General features: G+C 40.8%; 2 protein-coding genes across 6 annotated transcripts in view; one reads left to right on the top strand and one right to left on the bottom strand.

The window, feature by feature from the left end:
• Window positions 1-12,334: 12,334 nt before the first annotated feature.
• Window positions 12,335-17,558, top strand: SHISA3 (shisa family member 3). Its single transcript, XM_063157360.1, has 2 exons — window positions 12,335-12,629; window positions 13,459-17,558. Exons 1-2 carry the CDS (start codon window positions 12,335-12,337, stop codon window positions 13,908-13,910), a joined length of 747 nt encoding a protein of 248 aa, XP_063013430.1. The 3' UTR covers window positions 13,911-17,558.
• Window positions 17,559-18,702: 1,144 nt separating this feature from the next.
• The window catches only part of ATP8A1 (ATPase phospholipid transporting 8A1), a 100,604-nt gene continuing 94,549 nt past the window's right edge, over window positions 18,703-24,757 (bottom strand). For all 5 annotated transcript variants that reach the window (XM_063157355.1, XM_063157357.1, XM_063157354.1 and 2 more), the window contains 2 exons: window positions 23,523-23,614; window positions 18,703-23,185 (listed from right to left, as the gene is read on the bottom strand). In XM_063157355.1, the coding sequence (XP_063013425.1) occupies window positions 23,088-23,185; window positions 23,523-23,614 (190 nt within the window). In that variant the 3' untranslated portion in view covers window positions 18,703-23,087. The remainder of the gene's footprint in view (window positions 23,186-23,522; window positions 23,615-24,757) is intronic.

The following is a 24,757-nucleotide window of genomic DNA, read 5'->3' as shown; positions in this document are numbered from 1 at the left end:
TGTAGGGTGTGGGAACAAGCTGTTACAAAATCTGTGACTGGTCTAGCATCCACAGCTGAGAATGCCTGAGGACTGGGTATTCACAGCAGAACTACCTGTGTTTCATGTGAACACATGAGTTTTTATCCTGTGTTAAGTATTGGTGGTAAAGATCTGTAATCTGCTAGCAGAGACTTTTGCAAAATAATTTGCTGATAGTTAAGTTCAACTCTGAAGTGCTTGTGTAATAGAGTGATGTTTAACCATACAGCATGTGATCTGCAGAACAAAAGTTTTGGCTAAGAAAAAGATAAATAGGTGACTGCAGAGAAGTGCAATTATTCAAAATTGCAGAATTATGAAAATTTTACAGGAGAGTGCATTAGCTTATGAACAATTAAAAAAAACTTCTCATGGAAGTGTGAGATTAGGCCTTAACTAGGTTAATCTACATGGCATTTGTTTGTTTCACTCCTTGGTACTCTAAATCATAGGGTTTGTAACAGGTCTATTAATCAAAGTGATGGAAGAATAAAATATTCCCCCTTAGCCAGGAAGGCATCAAGTCAGTATCAAAATCACAACATTTTAATTTAAAGCTGTCTATCTGGACTTTGGAAATGTTTAGACTATGCAACCAAAAGTTAGAAACCAAACATTTGAACTAACCTGATAAAAAGTGATCATTAATTGAGGCTGAAGTCAACAATCTGGCACTGAAGAAATTTCTAGGCTCCTGAGCCAAAAGTCTGAAGTAAGATTAAGTTTGTAATAATTCATCATCAATTCAGGATGAGATAAGGTCTTTGAAGGAAGCCAAACATGGGTAATACAGGGGACTACAGGCAGTCTGAACAATAAACATTAACTTTTCTTCTGAGAGGGAGGCTAATGGTTCAGCTAATTTAAGGCTGATTCTTAGAACAGTATTAACAGTGATTTAGGGCTGAGGCTACTGACTATTATTGTTGTCAAAGATTTATATAGGCATGCCAGCTATCAAACCCAGCTGTTGGCCCAGTTGTGATAGGCAGTGTACTTGCACATATTAGTGCCAGCACTTGCTCCACTGACCTCAGTCTAAACCCCAGTGGTTTATTACTACAGGAGATACAAACAGCCTCAGTTACCCAGTGATAAACACAAGCAGGATGCTCTAGTTCACAGCCACCCAGAAGCAAAGGGCTCAAACCCAGGCTATGAGCAAAGCATGCTCTATTGAGCACTGTGGATTTTCAAGGGACAAACTGTGGCTGCTGGAGGTCTGCAAGGCCCACAGAAGTGGGTGGTAAAAGCAAAGTGGTTCTTTCTCTATGGCTGCTTTTGCCATATGCAATGGTTCCCACTTTCTTTTATCCCCCTAGTGTCCTTGAAAAGCTCCTTGAAAAGGACAGTTGTGCATAGGATAGAAGATGTAGGAGGGGGGCTGAAGGAGGACTCTTCAGTGAGGTATTTTCCCTTGGGTTTTTTCACTTGCAAAAAGGAGCCCTTGAGAGAGAGCAAAATGTTGCAGGTGTGCGTTACTGATATAATCTCTGTGTGTGGTACACTGGTACACCCTCCTTCTTCTCTCTTCCAGACTGTGGGGAGAACTCCTGGGCCTGAGCAGGTGCTTCTTGCAGCCTTGCTGGGGGATGAATAGAACTGGAGAATGGGACCAAGATTGTCCTGTGCTCCTTACCGATCCTTGCAGCTCTTGTGATACCAAGGCTGCATTCAGAACAGTCAGGTGAGACCATGCAAGCACTGGGCAGTAACAGCAGCTGGCACGGAGCAGAGGTGAGAGGCAGCTGGAGAGAGACAGGTACAGCTCAGGAGCGGTGAGGGAGAGACTGCTGGATGAAACATCCACTTTTGCCAGGGATCTGACACGGTGCTCTCGCAACACACTGCCCAAACTGGGCTGCAGCGATGTCTGCAGCCTGGCATCCCCACTGGAGCTCTCCCATCGGGAATGGGAAGTGCATTCCTCCTGCCCTCTTTCACCTGACTATTCTGAATGCAGCTTTCAGAGAAATAAGATCATTCAGAGAAATAATTACTCACCACACTCTTGCATGGTTTCACCTGACTGTTCTGAATGCAGCTTTGGTGTTACAAAAAACATCATTCAGGAAATAATTACTCACCACACTCTGTGCCATTTCTCATTCCTCACACAAGTCGTGCACAGTCTGTATCACGATGCCTCTTTTGCAACACATGCTCTGCGCTAACAGAAACTGCTGCCAGAAGAGGAAAAGCCGTGACATTTTGGGTATGAATACTCTCTCTCATGTCTCCTGGCGATCAACTGCTCCTGCCATGTCCCTGGCCTGCTCTGTAGATGGCAGTGTGCAGTTACTTTCTGTGGTATATTTACATACTAGCTGCTTTCTTGACATTTGCTGGAAAACTACTTCACTCAGTAAACACTGAAAATGATAACATCGAAGACTATATTTAAACACTGTAAATTTCATATCTGAAATAGGAGTATTTGTTAAGTGTTTGCTGTAAACTTTAGAGTATCATAAATCCAGTTGTTTTTATAGGTCAGATCTCAGAAGAAATCTAAGCAAAGAGACTGCAAAGTAGATAAGCAAAACAAAATTTCCTCAGGCTGTTGTAAATAAGAATAAAAAGTAATACTTAGAAATAAAGTTATTAATTCACCAAACACATGACTACATTCAGTCTACATGAATACTTGAAGTCAAATTCAAAAGCTAAATATTTTAAGTCAATGTTACTAGTCTCCAAACTAACTAATGTGTTCACCAAAACATTTTATGAATCTCCTCATAGTCCTTTAAAGTTTTAATCTTTTTTTAGTGTCCTACATGACAGAGTATAGCCTGTACATGTTTTCTTACATAATTTTTCCTTGAGTAACAATCAAGGAAAATTGCATTGATTCCTATGTGGTGGTAATGCTCTAAACTGCAAAGGGTGAAATGGGTTTGTGCAGACCCTGCTGTTTATGTCAGAGAATAATATAATCATAAAATGGGTTGGGTTGGAAAGGACTTAAAAAGTCATTTCTTTCCAAACCCCCTGCCATAGGCAGGGACATTTTTCATTAGGCCAGGTTGCTTAAAACCCTGTCCAACCCGGCCTTGAACTCTTCCAGGAATGGGGCATCCCCAGCTTCTCTTGGCAACCTGTTCCAATACCTCATCATCCTTACAGTGAAGAATTTCTTCCAAATTGCTAATCTACACCTCTCCTTGTTTATGTTAAAACTTTTGCCCCTTGTCCTGTCATTATTTGCTTGCGAAAAAGTGCCTCTCCAGCTTTCTGAAGGCCCCCTTTAGGTACTGGAAGATGCTGTAAGTAAGAAGATACTCTTCTCCAGGCTGAACAATCCCAGCTCTCTCAGCCTGCCCTCATGGAGCTCCATCCCTCCCATCATCTTTGTGGTTCTCCTCTTGACTTGTGCCAACAGGTCCATGTTTTTCTTATGCTGGGGGCCCAGAGCTGGACACAGCACTGCAGGTGGGGTCTCACAAGAGCAGACCAGAGGGGCAGAATCACCTCCCTGTCCCTGCTGGCCATGCTGCTTTTGAGGCAGCCCAGGATGTTTTTGGCCTTTTGGGCTACAAGAACACATTACCATCACATATCCACCTTTTCCCAAATGTCACTGAAGTACAGTTGATGCCAGCCAGGAGGGTTTGAGCTGAATTTTGTTCATAAAAGCTGGGCTTCAGGATTGGCACCTGATAACTAAAGCTAAGCATATAGGTGAGCATGAGATACAGCTTTGTTCCTTCCCAAACGTTTTATCTCCCAAGATGGAAAATTGGTGTGGAGAGCAAGATAGGAAATTATAAAATGTGCATGAAGCTATCTGACTTGAGCAGAAGTCACTCCCAGGCTCATCCAGGAGCCCCTAACAAGGCACTAGGTCTGGTGTTGCTGTGCAAGTGCTTTGCTCTTCATTGCAGCAGAGATAAGCAGAGTGGATATCAGATGGAATGGATGTACATCCCAATAGTGGCTGCCTGCTAATAATTCTCCAGTTAAAATCTTCTCTGGTTGGTTAACCACTGCAAACCAACTCAATCCTTCTCAAGCTGAGTCCTGAGCAGCAGCAGGTTTGTGTTAGTGACCCTGAGTTACCATCCACTCATAGTTACTGCATTTGCTTACAAAGATGGAGGTGCAAGAGGTCCAGAGCCCACAGGGAGCAGACAGGGCTTGAAAGCCACTACTCACTAAACAGTAGTGACAGGAGGATTGCTCACAGACATTGTGCCAGGGGACACTGGGAGGCAGCCCATCTTTGCAGGCACCTTCAGCAGGGCAAGGGCTCATGCCTGGCACATGTTTGTGTGAAGGAAGGTACCATGGGAAGCACACACAGGAGCCTGTTGTGTCATCTCTCCAGCTAAGGCAAGGGGGGTGAAGAGGTGGCTGACTGAAGAGGTTGGTCCGTGTAGAACTGTGGTGAGACACAAATGCAGACTCTGCCTGGCACCACTGTGTCATGGCTGTGGTGGTGGCAGCAGCCAGTTCATAAGTCACCAGCTTGTGTGTCTGTCTCATGGGATCCTTCATCTTCAAACAGAGAAGCTGTGTTTGGAGACTCGTGACGAGACCTGAGTGAATCAGGTGAGTGGGTAACCATGCTGTTTTGGCTGGGGTACAGTTAATTTCTGCAGAGTATCCAGTAAAGGGCTGTGTTTTGGATTTGGGCTGAGAACAGTGTGAGGGACTGGCTGCAAGGGGCTGAACTGCAGCTGGGGTTGAACCATCACAGCAACACAAAGGCAAGTGAAATGCTGTGCCTGCAAATGCAGGGTAATACCATTTAGAGAGGCACATTCAGACTTCTGTTTAGACGCTCAACAGGAATTTCAGTCCACAGTATTATTCCAGAGAAAAGGACAACCCAATGAAGACATCTGCTTAATGTTCAGCTGCCATCAAAAAATTACCAGCAAAATATTTTCAAAAGTGTATCAGTGTGCCTGCTCTAGGCTTTGAGTTAAAACCAATCTCCAGTTATTACTGATCCAAAGTTTAAAATGACTTTGCTAGATAAGACCTCTTTCTGGCACACAAATCTTGGTTGGATAAAATTTAGGACAGTGCACTTAAGCACAGGATCCCCAAATATTTCCTCCAAGCACATCCTGCTCAGCCAGACAGCCTGTGCCTAAGAGCCTGCTCACTGCATGGAGAGATGGAGGTGGCACTGCTGCAGGGCTCCTTACCTGCCCTGAAGCAGCTCTGGATGGCCCCAGAGACGAGACTGGATGAGGTGAGGGGTGGGACCCATCTTGCTCAGGATGTGGAAATGCAGCATATCAGGAGCAGCAAGCACTTGAGCACAGCAACTCCGCAGCCACTAAAAACAGTGCCAAGGTGACCCAGTCCCTGACCTGCCCTAGGTGTGGGAGATGAGGTAGAGCTCTTCCTTAAATCCTGCCCACCTGCAGTCAGAAAAAAGAAAATAGGTCTCAGTCTTTAATCTCACCTAACCTGTCATTCACTGATTAGATTATCATAAATATAGAACTAATTTATATCACCAAATGCTGATTTCTTCAGACCCGAAATGTCTGAAATTCTTGGGAAGTCTGCTGTTTGTAGGAAGTGTTAAGAGGCCATTCTGCAGACAGGATAAATTCAATGGATGGAAAGCCCCACAATAATCTGGTATAAACATGCAATGATATCAACACAAACATGGATGGGTGGTCTTCAGCTGGGTGAAATGTAGCTTGAGCAAGATGCTGTTGAGGACCTGGTGCAGAGGAACTGAGAGATATGCTCCCATGGCCAAAGATGCAGAATTTCGCTCTGTTTTCAGCATTGGAGAGCTGATTTTTAAGATCCAATATAAATTTTTAGCAGCAGTAATATAAGAATTTTTAAAAATTCCTGTTTGTATTATTAAAATATTTAATAAAATTATCTCTTTGGTTGCTGATTCAAGTTAAAGGGACCAGCTTAGTTTACCAGGTTTAGTGATTCAAAGGAATTACTCTTTTAAATCCAGAGGCTCCATTGCCTGTGAGTTACTTGTGTGCAACTTTCATATGTAATAAGCAAACAACTAGTGCTAGATATTAATATTTCCTACAAAACAAGCTCTTCCTTAGTTCTTTAAAGGATGTATCCCACTTAAGGCTAAAGGTGCTCCTAATATGTTCATTTGGAGATTTCTTTGTGCATTTTTTGTCAGTTATTCTCATGCTTTAATTTCATAATAACAAAAAAAGGAAAACGCCTATTTTTAAACTTAGGCATATATCTATTAGGCACTCAGTTAAGGATTGAAACAGTGCCCTCATATGCAGTACTATTTATTTTGGAGAAAAAGAAAAAAACATTGGTGTGTATTAATTTATTCTTTTTGAATGTTTCTTGTTTTTTCCTGGTGTGAGTGAAAAAAATGAAAAATACAACCCAGTTGTCTTCATTCCCTGGTAAACACATTTTCTTTCTACACTTTTCTACACTCAAATGTCATGTTCTCTCACATCCCTTCAACTTTTTTTGGTCATTAATTCTGTTTCAAGGAAAAAGAAATGCACACTCTGCTAGAGAGCAAAGCAGGTCCGATGCTATCTTTCTCCTCTGACCTTTCTGTTGCAATATTCATTAATATGACTGTTTGGGGGATTAGGGAATTGCCTGGCAATGGGATACTGAGCCTTCCACCTCTAGCTGGGAAGCTTGGTACTGCTTAAAAATGACTGCAGCAGTTAAGATTATTAGGAAGTATGGTTATTTACTTGTAATAATTCATTTCTTCTCAGCGAGTTACAGAGAAGGAGCTCTGCCAAATCATGATTGAGTAACAGTTTTCAGGTGAAACAGTGATCAAAATGTGGCCATTTTTCAATCTTTTTTTGGCTGTCAAAACATTTCCCCACGTCCAGGGCTTTGAAAACAGCTGTTAGAAACACAAAAAGCCAGTAATTTTTATACTTTCTTTTTTACTTTTTATTTTGGCTTTATTATCTTGCTCTACTAGTGGTTGGTGTAACTACATACTGAACTTTTTTTTTAGAATCCAGAATTGTTGCTTGGAGAATTTGTTTTTGAATTCCAAAGCACAGGAACTTCTGGTTTAAAAGTAAAATTAAACATTTCTTCAGAAAACCTTGCTTGGTTGCCATAAAACAGGAGTGAAGAAAGGATAATTGCACATCATGTAAGATCAGAAATTCCTATCTATTCTAGACATCTGTCCCCACTTTTCTACTTCTTGCAGCTCTGTGCCTTCCTGGATGAGGAGATGGAGACCATGCTGTGGTTGTAGAGAGGAGATACATTCAGCACATGTGAGTTACTGAATGCAACCACAACCAAATCGTCTTTCAGGATGTGGTGTCTATGGAGCTCAAAAGAATGGCAAAAGTGATCTTCTAAAAGGTAGCTGGGGATGGCTGCGATAAAATGTTCCTCAAATAGGGATGGCTGCATTGCTGGCTTAAAAATATCTTCCCCTCTTACTGCCTTAGGAGGAGAATGATGACTCCTGAGGTTTGATCCTAACTCCTCTACCCAGCAGGGCTACAGACTCCAGATAAGGAGCCATTATGGTGACATGTGTGCACATGGATCAAGATACCAGTAATCAAACCTTCTGCTTCTTGAGTGAGCCCAAGGCACTTATGATTAATCTCACTTACTTTGACAGTCATGAGGCTGAGATAACCTGACTTCTAAGTTTTTCTCCACAGACTAACCAGCTTTCTCAATGGTTACCTGTGGGAAAGAGTAAGTGGTGCTGCCTTTAACAGCTGGCTTATGTAACCTTACCCCTCAAATGTTTCTGAGAGACTTCAGAAAACATGGTGATATTCCTGACTGGGGTGGAAAACCATGCAGTGCTGGTCAAATCCCAGGAATAAATAATAAAAAGTTGGCTGTCAGAGCTGCAGCCTCCAACTCAGACCAGAAAAGTGCAAAAGAATACTGAAAAACAAGCAAGGGAAAAGAAAGAAGAAAAGCAGCACATTTCCCCTTGATTCAGTCAACCAAAGTGCACTTTATGGGCTTCATGGGCCTGTTTTAATTTGCTGATGTAGGCAATGGGATGAGGCTCTGCAGCCAGAGGAGGAGCAGAGATGCAGCTGGAGCCTCCCTGGGCCATGGGGCAGATTCTGGGGCGTCTTGCAGCTCTCCTGCCAGCCCTTCCTGGCTGGGACACGTGTGTGGCCTGGCAGGTGACAGGGATGCTCGTGGCCTGGCAGGTGGCTCCCCCAGCAAGAGAGCTGCAGGAGGGGCATTCTCACAAGCAGCCAAGACTAAGGATATCACTTGGGAAATCAGCATACAGGATTTTATTCAACACAATCTTTATATGCACAATGAAGCAAATCACGTAGCTCAAGGGCTTGCAATTTAGGTGGCAAAATCTTTTGGTTTTATTTCTAAGGGGAACTGTGCTTGCACCAGGCTGGTTTTAGAAGCTGGTACCTCAATTTGGCCTTTTTTACTCTTTGAAATCCAAGACAAAATTTAATGAAGAGCTGGGGTGAAGTGACCGATCCTGCAAGATTTGACTATCAGAAAGATATGAGCTGAGCCTATCTGTAATTGCCCTAGTCAGGACAGAGCTCTGACATTATTTAGGAATTTCTGGGATATTTTGTCTCTGCTTGGACTCTAGTAGCTAATACAAAGTTCTGTGCCTTTACCTTGCATTGGTAGTAACTGCCTGAAGTGATAGTAGGATTTGCACTCATGCTAGAACTTCATGGGTCACTGGCTTGCTTTATAGTCTGAAAGGATGCAAAAATATAGTAGTGAAATCAGGGGGAAAAACTTAGAAAAAAAGCCCAAATCCAGAAAATGGAATGTAGCAAAATAATTATTAGGAAATATGAATATGTTTAAGAAGATTTTATTATCTGTTTTTAAAATTGATCTATTTGGCAGTATTGAGGTAATTAGTGTGTGCAGGGAGTGAATGATTTCAGAAGTCATTTAAGAACAATTGTTCGATCTTGCACAGAAGCAGATGAGGAGTGCTATAATGTGTTCTTCCTGTAGGTTTGCTGGGGAGACAGTAAAAAAAGCCTGGTAGATAACAACTTAAATACAATTAAGTATCTTTTCTCCCTACTGTATGACTGATCTCACCTTCATTAATTTTCATACTAAGCTTTATAAAAACAACAATCAGAACTATATGAGTTTTTGTTTTTAAAAACAATGTTTTTCATTCAAAATGAATGTGATGTAATTAAGTTTGTGACACATTACCTGGAAGCTGGAAGGTTTTGGATGGGGATAAATAATAAGCAAAGTCAGCATTGGTACTTTGCAGGAACATCACCCAACAAAAACCAGTCCAAAAGTGAGCTACTCTGAGCCATCCAATGTCCTCAAACTGCAGATGTAGGACACTCAGCAACAGTCAACATGATAGTTTTTGCCTGTATTCTTAATTATTTGTGGATTTAGTTTAAAGCAAATGGCAAAAATCAATTCAAATGAGTCTTCTAGCATGCCAGACTGTACCTTTACAGACAAGGGAGCAGAACAAAGGTTTTTACTGTCTAGGTCAGAACAACCCAGTTCACCTCCACTACAGTCGCATCACATTCTGCAGGCTATATCAATATTTCAGAGAAAGGAAAAAGACCAAAGAAGTAATTTAAGACCTCAGCAGTTTATAGGAAAACTCACGTATCTTCAAGGCTTTCCAGGTTGGCAGTGTTTGCAGGATCAGTCCTGAAATCTGCTGCTGACTTATTTGGCAAAAGGGAGATAAATCCACTTGTGTGATTGAAATGCCATTTAGCCACACCAAATCAACCACACACACTCGCAAACCTGTACTTATGAAACTCTTAAAAGAATTTTCTTGCAGGACAGAGAAATTTGGGATTCAAATAAAGAGAAGGTTAATTTTGCCCATTTGCAGGAGACCCTGTTCAGGTGCCATCACCAGAGGGGAGCATAGAATAGTCTCTGCCTAGAGGAACACAAACACTTTTATTAACAATCCAAGCACCAGAGATGGCACAAACAAGGTCCAGGTCAAAGTGTTCCCAATGTCTGTGAGCTGGGAGCCTCCTCAGCTCACCCACCCAGAACTCTCACTGCAGTTCCTATGGTAGTTTAGGATCTGAAATATCTCTGTATCTCAGAAGGCTTTTTTCAGACCACGTTTTTTTTTAAATTTTTTTGGAAGCCGATGAATTAATTAACAAAATCATCATATGAGCTGTGAGATATTTACTCACTGACTCCTACTAAATGAGGCTTTCCTGCAAACTTGAGAGGACGGCTCTGTTGTCCCTCTTTCCTCTGCACCTGAGACAGCTAAATGCACCATGAAGACCTTACTGAGTTCCTGCTCCAAGCCTCATCCTGGTCAACACAGAGATTCCTTTTGACCTTCCTGGAAGTTGGATTAGGCCTTTAAAAGTCATACATTTTAAAACATTCCATGAAGGTTATGTTTGCTTTAAAACCACGGTGAAGTAAATGCAAAACTGTATTAATATTTAACATTGGCTTATAAAAACTAGGAACTTGTAGTCAGGACAGCTGCTAAAAGTTTAATCCACATCATCATTTCAAAATGAAAATGCAGAGGAGGACAAAATAGCACATTTTCACTTTCAGAATCTATATGTTTTTCTTTTGTATCCAGTTTTGTTATTGCTATAGCCATATCTGTTAAACAGCCATGAAAAATATTTTTCATTTATGCAATTTTTTAAATTTGCTTTTCTGATTTGGTAGTACTGATTATACATACAGAAATCAAAACAGGAAAAAAGAGTCAGAGAGGAAAAAAAATAGAATAGATTAGTTAAAAGGAAAAAACCCCACAAATATAGTGTTTGTGGACTGTATTTAGGAGTTGGCCAGAAGTCCTATGTCTTGATAGATGGTTCTGAGTGCACAGTATTATTGCTGGTACACAGCACACTTTGTTCCTTTTGTTTGACTAAACTTGCCAACTTTGGAAATTAGTGACATGGGCATTCAAAATGTTGGACAAGTGGTCAGACTCTGATATACATATTCATACCCCAGCAGTAAATGATGTCAGGAAGTTTTAGATGCAGGAAAAATGCATTCTTTCGTTCAGCACAGCTTTAATATAAGTTTCATAAGTACTTTCACCATTCGAGCTAGAGTGCCTCTTTGATAGCACACACGGGAGACATCATTTACAGAAATGTTTCTTTGCTTGAACCAGAAGTCCAAATCTGCTCAGTTCATTTAAAATGTTTTTTTCCTCTAGAATAAATGAATAAGCAGTTCCTTTTGTGGTTTTTGCTTGGTGATTTGCTATTATTCTTCTAGCAGAAAAAGGATTGGATTCTCATATGAACAGATGTGTTCCTCCTCCCTAGCCCCACACCCATTCTTGGAAAACAGAGGTGACGGGCCTGGTGTTTGACTAAGAGGGGCTATAAATCTTCTGGGGATATGCTGTTATATCTTTGCACATAAAAAGTATTGAGGAGGGGAAACAGGTTAAAAAGCAAAAAGGCTTTGTAATAAATCATACGCTGTACTTGCTTTTTAACCCTTAGAAGCACAGGGCTGCTTTAATAAATTGCCAGCGCAGAGACCCTTCTGCTTGTGGCGGCCGGGCGTGAGGGCCGCGATGGGGCGTGTGGGACGGGAGCTGCCCGCGCTCCGCTCCGCGCGTTTGTGGCTGCGGCCGGGCACAGCCAGCCCAGAGCAACCGGCCCTCGGAGACCAAACGCTGATGTGGCCGCAGCCTCCCTCCCTGCCTCCCTCCGCGCCGGGCCCGTCCGACCGACAGGTACCGAGCGGGACCGGCCGAGCCGCAGGGGCCGGCCCAGAGAGCGGCGGGGCGATGCTGGGGGGCGCGGGAGGCGGCGGGGCCGGGGCGGCAGGGGAGCGGCGAGGGCGAGCCGTGTGTGTGAGTGTGTGAGAGTGTGTGTGTGTGTGTGTGTGTGTGTGTGTGTGTGTGTGTGTGTGTGTGTGAGTGTGTGTGAGTGAGAGTGTGAGTGTGTATGTGTGTGTGAGGGTATGTGTGTGTGAGAGTAGGTGTGTGTGAGTGTGAGTGTGTGTGCGTGCGTGTGTGTGTGTGGGTATGTGGGGGTGTGTAAGCGGGGGTGTGTGGGGGTGTCTGAGGGTGGGTGTGTGAGTGCGAGGGTTGTGTGAGGGTATGTGTGTGTGAGAGTAGGTGTGTGTGAGTGTGAGTGTGTGTGCGTGCGTGTGTGTGTGTGGGTATGTGGGGGTGTGTAAGCGGGGGTGTGTGAGGGTGTCTGAGGGTGGGTGTGTGAGTGCGAGGGTTGTGTGAGGGTGTGTGAGGGTTGTGGGAGCTGCCTCCCAGCCCCCGGACGCGGCGCAGGAGGCCCCGCACGGCACCCGGGGCCGCCCCCTGCGCGCCCCGTCGGGCGGTGGCGGGGAGATGGCGGGGCGGCGGCGGGCGCTGCCGCGGCTGCTGCTGCGCTGCCTCCTGCTGGGGCTGCTGGGCGGCGGCGGCGGGGGCCAGCCCGGCGGCGGCGAGTACTGCCACGGCTGGGTGGACGGGCAGGGGGGCTACCACGAGGGCTTCCAGTGCCCCGAGGGCTTCGACACGGCGGCCGCCACCATCTGCTGCGGCTCCTGCGCCCTGCGCTACTGCTGCGCCGCCGCCGAGGCTCGCCTGGAGCAGGGCGGCTGCACCAACGACCGGGAGCCCTCGGAGCCGGGAGTCACCGCCCGTGAGTGCCCGGCCGCGGGTCCCGGGGCGGGCGGGAGACGGTCCCGCGGAGCATCCCCCGGGCCGCTGCGGGGTGGGCTGGCGGCGGGGCGGCTCCAGGTGCGCTCAGAGCGGCTGCGGGGCGGCCCCGCGCCGGGACGGACCGCGAGTCCGGGAGCCCGGGGGGCGCAGCTCCGCGCTCCCGAGGGCACCGGCAGCAGGACCCCTCCTGACCGCATGGTGCACTTGTATTTCAAGTTCACATCGGCAAATTCTGCTCTGGCTGTCTAACTTTATTGCTGCCGGAGGTGTGAGTGCGCCCCGGTGCTCTACACGCACAGCCCACCGTGCTAGTGGCCGTCAGCTTCCCAAACAAAAGAAATCCGGCTGCGCATACGGAGACTGGTTTCCCAAGTCACACGCTCTGCGCTTATCTTCCACCTTAGGAAAGGAAGCGATTTAACAGCATCTGCAGCATTTGCGCTTCACCTGCAGATTCAAGGTGTTACACTGCACAGTCCCGGCGATTTGGGGGATGAGGGAGGGGGAGAGGAGTGAGATTCTTGAGCTATACCTACCAAGAACCAATGAAGGGGACACGATGTAGACTGCTTCTACCTTTGGTAACTATTAAAACTGTAATAGAAATAAATTTTTACTGGAACCTGCAGGGTTTAAACTATGATTTTGTTTCAATGCTAATGGTGCTCTGTTTTCTAAGCAGATTGGTATGTTATTGGGACTGAAATATTGTGGGGCTTCATAAATACTGTGGAGTTTACTTCTACACAGAAAACCTGTTACTTAAGTGGGCTAATTTGCATGGCTTTTCTTCTTCTCTCTTCTGCCAGAACCAATCTACGTTCCATTCCTCATTGTTGGATCAATATTTATTGCCTTCATTATCCTGGGCTCGCTGGTAGCAGTTTATTGTTGCACATGTTTAAGACCTAAACAGCCGTCACAGCCAATCCGATTTTCCCTGCGGAGCTATCAGACCGAGACCCTTCCCATGATCTTGGCCTCCACGAGCTTCAGGACCCCATCCCGGCAGTCCAGCACCGCCACCAGTTCCAGTTCCACCAGCAGCTCTGTCCGCAGGTTCTCCTTCCCCCGGGCAGAGCCAGGCTGCCTTGTGCCGTCCTCACCTCCACCCTACACGTCTGGCTGCTTCCAGACAGCCCACACAGTCCACCTGACCCAGCCATCAGGATTTCTGGTGTCTCCGCCATACTTTGGGTATCCTCTCCAGCCAGAGCCTGCCCTGGCTGGGAAGAGCTGCTCTGATTTTACTCAGAGCTGAAGGAACTCGTGAAGAAGTAATGCAACCTTTGCAACCACAGGGGCGGCTGCTGTTGGGTGTCACACTGATGTGCTCTGTGGCTACAGAAGTCAGAACTGTTCCTGTGGGTGAGTTGCCCTTGAAAAGTGAGGGGTCTCACTTGAGATTGCATTTCCCAAACTTGGATCACACTTGCAAAGGAATTGTAAAACACTCCAAACAGTTGCTCTAAAACAGGACTGCTCTGCCTAATTTGTGCAGAATGTGTTCGGAGACAAGTAAAAGAACCATGTTGGGATGAAGGTACTCAGTGTTACAAATGACATTATACCCTAATGCAGTTAACTTAGTTAACAAACAGTGGCTGCTTCCCACTGATAATAATCAGACTAGTTCTATAAAGCAGCAATAAGCCTGAGAAGTAAGAACTTACTAATGAGGATCCTTGGAAACATCTGCTTACCACTTCCATGAGCAATGAAAGTAAGAGGAAGAATTTTTATTAGATATTAAAATGCAGAGTTTTTTTTTTAAATACACATAATCTACCTGAACTTACACTGCATATTTGTATTAGTAAATTTTAACGATGGTAGATAAAACTAGCAGTAATTAGGCTAGTGGAAGATCAGACAGTCTCACACAGCCAAATTATCTATGAGGAAAGCAGAATGTATTCAGCAATATCACCAATAACTTCTCCGCATAAAACTCTAAAAATAGCGGTCTACTAAAGCATTTTTCAGAAGGAAGTATTTATTGTCAGCTTTTTGCTCAGCAAGTGTAAGTTGGACAAACTGATCATGAAGTTCTGTTTGTAAAATTAGCCATGTATAAAATGTAAAGACGAGTTTGTAATTTAAAATGTATTTACACCATTGACATCACTAATTATTTAGTAGTAACACGCAAAAAAAATAAAAACCAACCCAATAAACTGTGTGGTTGAAATGCTGTGTCATCAGTATGACTCTGTACAGGTAGTGTTTGTTGAATTTGGTTGGTGTAACTCTTTTTGTACTTTTTTCCTGTTAAAATAGTTTATTCTGCTTTTTAAAATGATTTACAACTTTACCTGCACCTGTTGTGCAGATTTAATATAATACAAAATTCTGACCATATAGCAAACTACTAGATTCATTTATGTGTTTTACATGCAGCTGGAGTGAAAAAGTGTTGAAAACGACACTGATTAGTTGGGTATTTTGGATTAAACATCCTGCACTAGGAATAAATTCTGTTTGCCCTTCTACATTCCTTCACCTAAGTAAACCAACAAACCAAATGGAAGAAGAAAAAAAAGCATCTAAACCAAATACATGCAGTAAGCAAATGGAAAATACACAACTAAAAAATGCAGTCATTAAAGGGCTTCTCTGTATACTTGTTTTTTGTGAAAAACTGAAGTCATTCTGTGGGTCAGAATCTACAATATCAGAGGCTGAGCTTTCCTGTTTTATCAGCCTCAAACTCCCTGTGTGCAGGATCTGTTGAAGTACATTATAGCTGACCTATTTAACAAGTAGTTTAGAAAAGCTTCATTGGTTCTTTCTCAAGAGTTGAATACTTTTTTCATAGCAAATATCTAGTGATCAGTAGTTATGACAAAAATTTTTCAAAATAACTATTTTAATAAGTTTTTAACTGCACAATTAACATTATAATCCAGCAAACATTACTGCTAGAAATGCAAAAAGACAAGTTGTATACAATGATGTTTTAAGTTATACGTTCTAGCTTGAATGCTGTAATCGTTAATTACAACCCAAATGATACACAGATGTGTATATGTTTTGCAAGACACTAAAAATTAGATTTTAAGTATTCAGGAAATGAATCGAAAGTTAAATTCTGGCCTGTAATTTTATTGTAGAAACAATCTTCAAGAAAGAAAAATTTTGCTTGCCTTTGGTACGATTGCACAGGACTCTCCACTGCATATTTTGAATGGCTATGGATGGCACTGTTTGTCAAGTAACTTTTTTGAAAAATCATTGAATATTTTAAGATGTAGCAGCTGTCTTGTTCAGAAGCATACTGTGAGATGTATTGATCACTCCTGTATACAGCAGAAACAGCAAACCAACTCAACTGTATTTTTTTACAAATTATAGTTAATCTCCAATTAGAAGAAATCTTTATCTAGTAAACCAAGGCAACACAGACCCATTCTGGAAGCAGAAACTTGATCACTTTTAACTAAGAAGGGGCAATTTATGTACCTTTAAAGAGCAATTAGTCATCAGAACCACTGACACAGGTGGTGAGTGGCTGAAATTGAGTGTTTTCCTGAAAGAAAGACTGTACACAGCAAAGCTGAGAGTTTGGCTCAGTCACTGCCCATTACCATTTGGTGCTGTACAGGCCAGGCTGCTTCAGTGTGATGGTCTCAGAGGGCTCTGCAGTCAGTTGTTAATGTTTTAACACGGGGACAGATTTTTGCTACACTTGCATGCAGCTTTAAATGTTAATGACTATTCAGCCTAAAGAGAGCTGTGCAGTTTGCTATGTAGCAAAAAACTCAGCCTAGCAGGGAAGACGCCTCTGAGCCTCTTCCTTTCTTCCTCTGATACTGCATAATGGGTTTGTCCTCATAGAATGGTTGAAGAACTTGACATACAGGAATAATTTCATTGAACCAGACTTAGATAAGTCTGTAAGTCTACAGAGTGCTAAGTATTTCACAGATCAGTAGCCAGACTGCAACAAATCCTGCAAATGTGACTTAGGATGGGAAAGATCAGTTGTAGTGAAAATAGCTGTGCTGTGCTACCTGTAAAATAGTTGAGGTGGGGATTATGCACCATCTGCAGATAGACACACAAAGAAGAAACTATAAATTAAAAAAAATATATATTATTGTTCATGTAGTTAGAGTAGCAGTGACCCACATAGCTGAAGGGAGAGGAAAGGAGGTGGCCAGAATAAAGCCCATGGACAGAAACAATGCTGCCTGTGCTAGTAGTTTCCGACCCAGATGGATTTGGTGTGCCAGTAAGAATGCTGAATTTCCTTCCTAATGGAAAGAGCCTTTTGGCATTAGATACTCCTATGATTTATAGGAACAGGAAATTTTCCTGAAACTTGCAGACAGAACAGAAATGACATTGTGATAGCACTTTAATGACTAATGAAATGGTTTGAAGGGCTGGATGTATGCTTGAACTGAAGGCAATTGCTTACTATCAGAAGTAACATTTACAGGCAGTACTTGCTTTACTGCCATGTTAACAAAGTAGATTTAACTATTTCTTTTGGAATTCTGAATTTAGTTCATACTCCTTTTTACTAGCACTACAACAATCTAAAATCAAAATGAAAGAATATTCACACTCATTAAATTGATTACTGTCATTCACACACAATGCCACAAATGCTTTGATTGCCATTAACTGGTAATGACTTAGATGAAACCCAAGCCTTCTGTGGATAATGAGCAACAGTGGCATGCCATTTGTTTTGTGTTTCCACAATTTGGAATTCTGAAGTGTGTACCTCCAAAATGCATCAAGACTTTCCAGTGCTAGGAAAAACATTACAAGTACTTGCAAGAATGTCTGAAGGATTCTGTTTGAAACTAGGTAAGCAGTACAGTATGTGGCTAGGTAAACTCACGGATTATTTGTAATACTAATCCCACTGGAATAAAAAACCCTGACAATTTCATAAGTATTTTGTCATTACTGCTCAGTTGCATCTTGACATAAGGACATTAAGGAACATTAAGGAGTTGAAGTTGGTTTTCAGTGCTGTTTTGCTGCCTATTGCAATGTACTGTCTGAACTTGAACTCCTCTGAGCAATGAGTCTGCTTTTGAGGGAGCCACTCATAGCACATAAAGTTTTTGACTCACAGTGACACCAAGGCTATAATTCCATGCTATCCTCTTTTCATTAGCAAAGGCAGAAAAGGAAATGCCTTTCTGTTCTTCTATTCTTTCCATCTATGGCTTGTGCAAAAATTCAGGAGGCTGTAGTGTGAATCAGGTTAGTGAAATTATTTTAGTTTAAAAATAATGTTTGCTGTAAGAAAGAAGGGAAAGGATTTGAGAGGAAGCCTGGATCATTATAAACTGGATTACAAAATGAATAATTTCAATGGCCTCATGACTGCCAGTATAAGAGAGATGTAAAATATTATCAGGTGGAATATCCTTAAACCAGCTCTGCTACTAGAGACTGGATCTTGTGAAACTAGCACTGTCTAAGATGCATGTATTATCAAACCTGCTTGGACAGAATGCAAAATAAATTCATTGTCTAGTGTACATATAAAAATCAGTCACCCAGCTACTACCAAAACTCAGTTAAGGTAGTAAAATATTGATTTTTTTCAGTGGTGGGCTCTGTTAGAGGGAAGAAACACCAGCTACTATCAAAGCCAAAGGATACAGTATTTACCACTGTTGTCTGAAAAGGGAGGTGACGTTTCCTTATTCCTGCTCTTACCATTCTTGTACTACATACTTCTCTTTCAAAATAGGGTATCACCACCAGAGTATGTTAAGGCTTGGCTGGCAGTCACTAAATTGCAGACTCCTGTGCTCCTTAAATTTTTTTAACTTTTCTAGACTTCACATGAGAACTGAAAAAGACATCTCCAAAAAGGTGTTCAAAAAAACCCCAACCCCAACAAACCTTAAACCAATTTACTAATTTTCCAGTATACCTTAAAAAATGCAAGAACTTGATAATATTTGTGAAATAATATTTCTAGTATGTCTCATTTTAAAGTATTCAAACCCAAGAATAATGAGATATGTTTTCCTCTGAAAGTAATCCCTAACATTTCCAATCAATAAAGTCAACAAAGCTTCTTAATTTAATGGCAAAGTTTATTCATTTTTTAACAATTAAATGACAAAACATTTAAAATTTGCAGTTCAAAACATGCACATTCACCAAATGCCAAATGACATTTAACACTGCATAGAACTGAATGTGTTACTAAAAGAACTATTTAAAAAACACAGTGCATTTAACATCCAGTTAAAACTAAACCTGAGAAACTACCATAAACACCGAGTCAAAAAATCTTCATTCATGCAGCTTCATAATTTCCACAACAGTTTCAGCAGTAATGGCTTAGTGGAGCTGTAAAACCTTACTTCATCTTGAATGCAAATTTTGCTGTTTCAGACTGACCGCTTTCTGCAGCGGTTAATACATATCAAACACTGAAAATCGTTATGAAAAATTATGTTGAAGTAGAAAAACAATATTAACGCATTTATGGCTTCTATGCTACATTAAAAAAACACCATAAAATATGACTTAAAAAAACCCCAACAAAACAAACTTGTTCTGGTCACAGCTTTGCAATTACAAATCATACTCTACATGGAAATACTTTTATTTCAGTATCGACCCTCAAAAGTGCCCAACTTTGCACATCATTGCTCAGATGAGCAGTCCTTATACTCACAAGCAGTCCGGTTGAACCCTATAAGAGTAGTGGTTTGCATAAGCAGGAACCAGGTTTGGAATGCTAAAATATTCCTTTGTTTAATAAAGATCTATTGGTTAACAGCGAGGAAACTGGGGGAGCGAGGGCAGAGAGGGGGAAGGAGAAACTCATTTGTGGAGTTTTGTAACCAGTGAAAACATCCAGTACCAAGGAAGCTGAACTGACAAACTCATTTGCTTACACAGCACTAGCTTCTCAATATATTATGAGCAGACTTTTAACGAAGGCATTAAAAAACAGGGATCAACAACCACCATGCATCGCCTCAGAACACTGAGAAATAGTGCCTCATGCAGACAGAATGATAAATTTATCAGAACTACAACTGCTTTTACACAATACACAAGAAAAAAAGGGAAAAACTTTTCTCCTTAAATTTAACACATATTCCAAATTACTCATCCTTCAAGATGGGTTCAAATGTCATGATACACATCTTAAGACACTTAATGCTCATCTTTGTAACAAGGTGAATTTTATGGATGCATGTGGACATATAAGAATCTTCAGCTATCTCTTAGCGTTTCAAAATATTTTATTTATCATTTTATACAAATAGAATGATGACTAAGTATAAATCTGTTGAAACTGCTTTGCAAAAATATGTGTAAAATTAGGAAATGACAAGAAAAAATTCCAGATACAAATTGTCAATAGGTTTGTTAAAATTTTTTTCCAGTTACTCTTTTGAATAATTTCTATATATATGTATGTATATATTTAAAAATAATCAAGCAAAAGTATTTATATAAGATACCCGATTTTTTAGTGGCACAGGTTCATCTTTTAGATGGAAATTTTTAATATTAACTTGCAGTGCCCATGAAAGAGATGGGAAAGTCCACGTGAACTCTCTATTTAATACACTTTTGAATTTTGGAACAGTAAGAACAGAGGCATTATTATGAGCATTTCCGCCTCAACTGGTTTTTTTTCCTTTAAACAAACATCAGCAGAATCCCCTTATTTTAACAAAAGTATGACATACTAACAGGATGGAACTAGATTATATTACTGTGTACTTAAAGTGAAAATAAAGTGTATATTGTATACTTGGCCTGATTTAAAAATGGGCACACATATATAAGATAATCTTGTATTTTAAAATGGAATTGTATGAGCAATCAAAACCCACTGTTTTTGCCTCATTTGTCTTTTTTGCTATTTTTAAGAAGTGGTATCTTTCAACCACTAATTATCAGAAAAAGTACAAGACGGGAAAAATACATCAGAAGTAGTAAAAAAATGCACTTTGTGAAATACCCCTTCAAATTCTGAAAAAATGTAAGCATGAAATGCTGTGATAAGATTATCTTACAAACCTTTAAATTAGTCTGAATTGAGGACCTTAGAGTTGTTTCTGTCATTTTCTTGCTTTTTAAGGTAGTTAATTTGGGATTTACTGTGTGTTTTTTTCTTCAAACTGTATTACAATGGTAAAACAGAATTTTATTTCATAGGAAGAATAAGAGATCATGTAAATATCTCACTGCATGTATTTCACAGTCTATTCTAATCCGTATCGGCATAATTAGCAATTCAACCAATTAGAACAGAAAAAAAATTGCCCATTACGAGACTATGTATAGATTAATTTTATGTGAATTAAGTACACAGAAAGATTAAAAAGGAGCAACAGTGTCATGGTTAACTTCAGAAATGTTTTGAAGGTGGTCATTGTCCCTTGGATGACAACAAATAGGGATCCCTGTTTTAGGAAAGGGGCATGCCCCCGAATTTTTTCTTGCCTTAGGTCAAGTGATTTGGCCCTCCCATATTGATCCATCTATTTATCTATGCCTGCAATGGCTTTTCTGAAGGCAGTTCTTGTCTGCATGACTGACTGGCAGTACTGTTTCTAGCTCCCTTTCTCCTTGTGCCTGCTGTTTAGAGATCACTCCGGGCTAGTGAGAGGAAGACACTGCATAGCAGGCACATGAAATGCAGACTGCCTTGCCACTGATACACCTTCCTAAATAGGTACTTTCATATAGTGCCTTCTGTTGGGCTTTCTCTGTGTATTTTTAAGTTTCTCTCAGAATGGAAGATAAGAAACTTGTATAGTGAGATTAATTACATGTTAAGCATTTAGCTAGATGAAAGGCAAGGAGGTAAAGTCACCTTTCGTAAAGACAAATGAAGGAGGGCAGAGAAAAGATGGGATTGGATGACTTGTTATGATTTGGAGAGCAAAGAGTAAAATACTTAATTTAACAGATCACTGGGGATATTGTTGTTCTGCTTTTCCATCTGGTTGATCTCCATTGAAAGGAAAAAGAGATAATTCCTATGCAATTCACAAAAATTTACTTAACAGCATAACCAACTGCTACTATAGAAAATTGTATTTTTAATGTAATTGTGGTGGCCTTTAAACCCAGAATTAAACATGGACTAAAGAGAGGCAAGAATTAGCTAAATTTTAAAGTTCAAGTAGCCTTTCTTAGTTTGAAACCTGACGGCTGTTGGATGGTAAGTTGAGAAATACCAAGTATAACTAGTTAAAGCATGTATCACAATGTTCTCATTTAATACTGCCCTCTTTTTTTTCCCCTCATACCAGGTGTGTATCTTTTCCTGCAGTCACTTCCTCTCCATTTTAATTAAAGGTGAGAGTATATAAGTATTCTGCATGACCAAAAAGTTGTAAAGAGACTGCTGCAATGTACTTCACACCTTTACAGGAAGTGACTTTAGTGCAAATAAACCAGTACATACCACAGACTAGCGAAGGGCATGCTTTGCTCTGTATTTCAATGTATGCATTTCAAATAATTCTAGTATAAAAATGTTGAAAATTTGATTAATTTTAAAAAATAAGTTTAAACAAACTTTCTTTTGAACCTACAGTATAAGCAGATACAACTAAGCATCACAAAAATAATTAAGTTTGCTAAAGGGAAGTAAGGCAGAGCAATTCTTAAAAATTGAATAAAGTATTACGTGTACTCCATTATACAAGTTGGCAGCCATATTCAACATACACAATACTAACTGAAAATAAGGGGAAAGCTTGTATAAGGCCAAAGGTGCAAAGACTTGCAGATTTGAAAGCAAATGCCAAAAAGGCCACTCAAATTAGACTCACTATACCTTCTCCTCAAGTGTGGAGACTCAAGCATGCAGTTCTGAGATCAGGACTGGAGATAGTTTCCTTTCAAATTGTTTCTAACAGAAAACATTTATGGAACTTCTTTGGCAAATGTTTTTAGATTAGTTTGACACAAACATCTATGAGCATCTTGACTCAAAATCTTTCTTAAAGAAGGTGAATTAACACCATTAAGATACTGGGTTTTTTTCAGCACTTGTTGAAATCAAAGGCTTGTTATCAAATATATTTAAATATATTAACACTTAAAATCTTTCACAGATGCTAGTTGATCTGTCAATGTAAAGTACATTTAGCAATCTGACCACTGCCTTTCTAGTGTATGACCAGTATTGATCCAAATTCATTGTAAAATAAGCAAGCTGGCAAGATACAAGGTAAATTCCAATCTGTTTACAAAGGCTAAGCAAATACTCGTTAAAAATTTAGAGATGGTGTGTTACAGTATAGTTGCACAGTGCTTATGTCTACTGAATACACAAATCCAAACTTTATGGAACAAGGCCATCATAGATCTTTCAGTGTCTGATAACTGGACCATGGTCACAGCTCCCAGCAAAGATCTAGTAGCCTGTCTCACAAAAGTAACAACTAAGGCCTAGATGTCCAGCTGTGTTCCTTCACCACTCCTCAGGCCTTTGCTTTGTGGTATCGTAAGCTCTTATGACTTCAGACTGGGAAACAATCCCATTTTCATCTTGAGAGAAGGCGTAGCCATCTGCAGATACAAAGTGAAATAGAAACAAATTAAGTTTGATAATTTTAATTTTTTTTAAACTTTAATAAAAGCAACTTAACAAAGATGAACAGAAGGGAATAAACCTCTTTTCAACAGTAATTAGAATACTGTGCCATTTCTTACAGAATTTTGCAGTTATAAAACAGCAGAAAGAGCTCTGCACAGTACCTTAGGTATGAAGGGCAACTTAAACACAGACAAAGAATATGGTCTAATGGGTTTAGGATACTGCACTTTTGCTATAAATAAATGCAGTGAAAGGCAGAATTTAACTGCCATTATTAATGTACATTAATTTCTGTCAGTGAACACTTACGAAGCAAGTTTTGTTGCAAAGAGTCAGAGCGATACAAGTTCACGTGGTTCTTCTTAAAAACATTCTTCAGTAGCTGGGCTCTTTCAGTTAAGCTAGAGAGAAAGTAGACACATGAAGAATATTTACTTACTAATTACCCTATCCCTTTATTTTTGAGTCTGCTCAATGGGAATTAATTGTTAAATGAGAAATGTCCACCCTCCTTTTTCTTTCTATATTGTGCCTAATGAATTATTAAGATGATGATTAAAAGCTTGCATGAGGACAGATTATTAAGTTCTGACCCCTGGTAATGATTTTACTTGTTACAGTGCAGGCAAAATATCTTTTTGAAACACTGCTGTGTGCTGACAACACAAATAAATGAAGAATACTGTGAACCTTTGAGTGTGACTCCTTTAGAAACACACAATGTAAACGGAAGGCACTGTCTTCCTTAATGTAGCACAGCTTGAATAGTGCCAGGCTGAATTAGTCCCTTTTATCTTACATAGAAAGCGCTCCCAGCCTCTACTGACACAGTACCCCAAAGGGGTGGGAAATGAATGGAGGGAAAGTCACATTCATGGTTATCAGCTGTGTGTACAGAAACATTATTTCCATGAAAAGTGTTCTAGAAAGGAGCTTTTCCCCAGGAATCTCTAGAAGGTGTTTTTCTGGAGATCATACCCAAAAAACAGACTACTATCGCTGCTAAGGTTGGCCACCTCAGCCCACCTCCTTCCTTCCCAGCACTACTGAGTTTGTTGTGTTGTATGATTACTGTGCTTTAGTGTGACTCAAGGTACTCCCCATTTCAGCCCAAGTGGAAAACAGGAGCATTAAACATTTTTTAAATTGAGACTCAGGAGTCAGCCAAATGCTGCTAACTGTAGTGAAACAAGTAGCAAAGGCATTGGGTTTCCTTTCTGTCTTGCACTAAAGTTCTCTCTAATAGGAACATACATTACTAAATAAATACCAGGTACATGAGTCATAGCTAAGAAAAATTTCAAAATCTGACAGTTTTAATAACATATTAAATATGTGCAAGGGACTATATTTTAAAAAAATCCAAAAAGACCTCTTCAGTGTCCTCTTGATTTGATATGCACTGTGAATTACAGCCTGTGTTTCAAGAAATACCAACCTATCACTTAAACACTTCAAATGCTGAAAAATCTAGCCTACTCTCAATGTAAACTGGTCTAAAATTAGTTCAATTAAAAAAGAGATGCATCTTATGTATAATGTGA

Source organism: Melospiza melodia, chromosome 5 (assembly GCF_035770615.1).
Source record: "Melospiza melodia melodia isolate bMelMel2 chromosome 5, bMelMel2.pri, whole genome shotgun sequence".
In the NCBI taxonomy this organism is placed as follows: Eukaryota; Metazoa; Chordata; class Aves; order Passeriformes; family Passerellidae; genus Melospiza; species Melospiza melodia.
The sequence above is the reverse complement of the archived record's forward strand: the minus strand, read 5'-3'. Positions and strand labels throughout refer to the sequence as shown.

Coding starts and splice junctions, on each gene's coding strand:
- SHISA3 (XM_063157360.1), top strand. CDS start 12,335: ATGGCGGGGCGGCGGCGGGCGCTGCCGCGGCTGCTGCTGCGCTGCCTC. Junction 12,630..13,458: donor GGAGCCGGGAGTCACCGCCC/GTGAGTGCCCGG, acceptor CTCTTCTGCCAG/AACCAATCTACGTTCCATTC.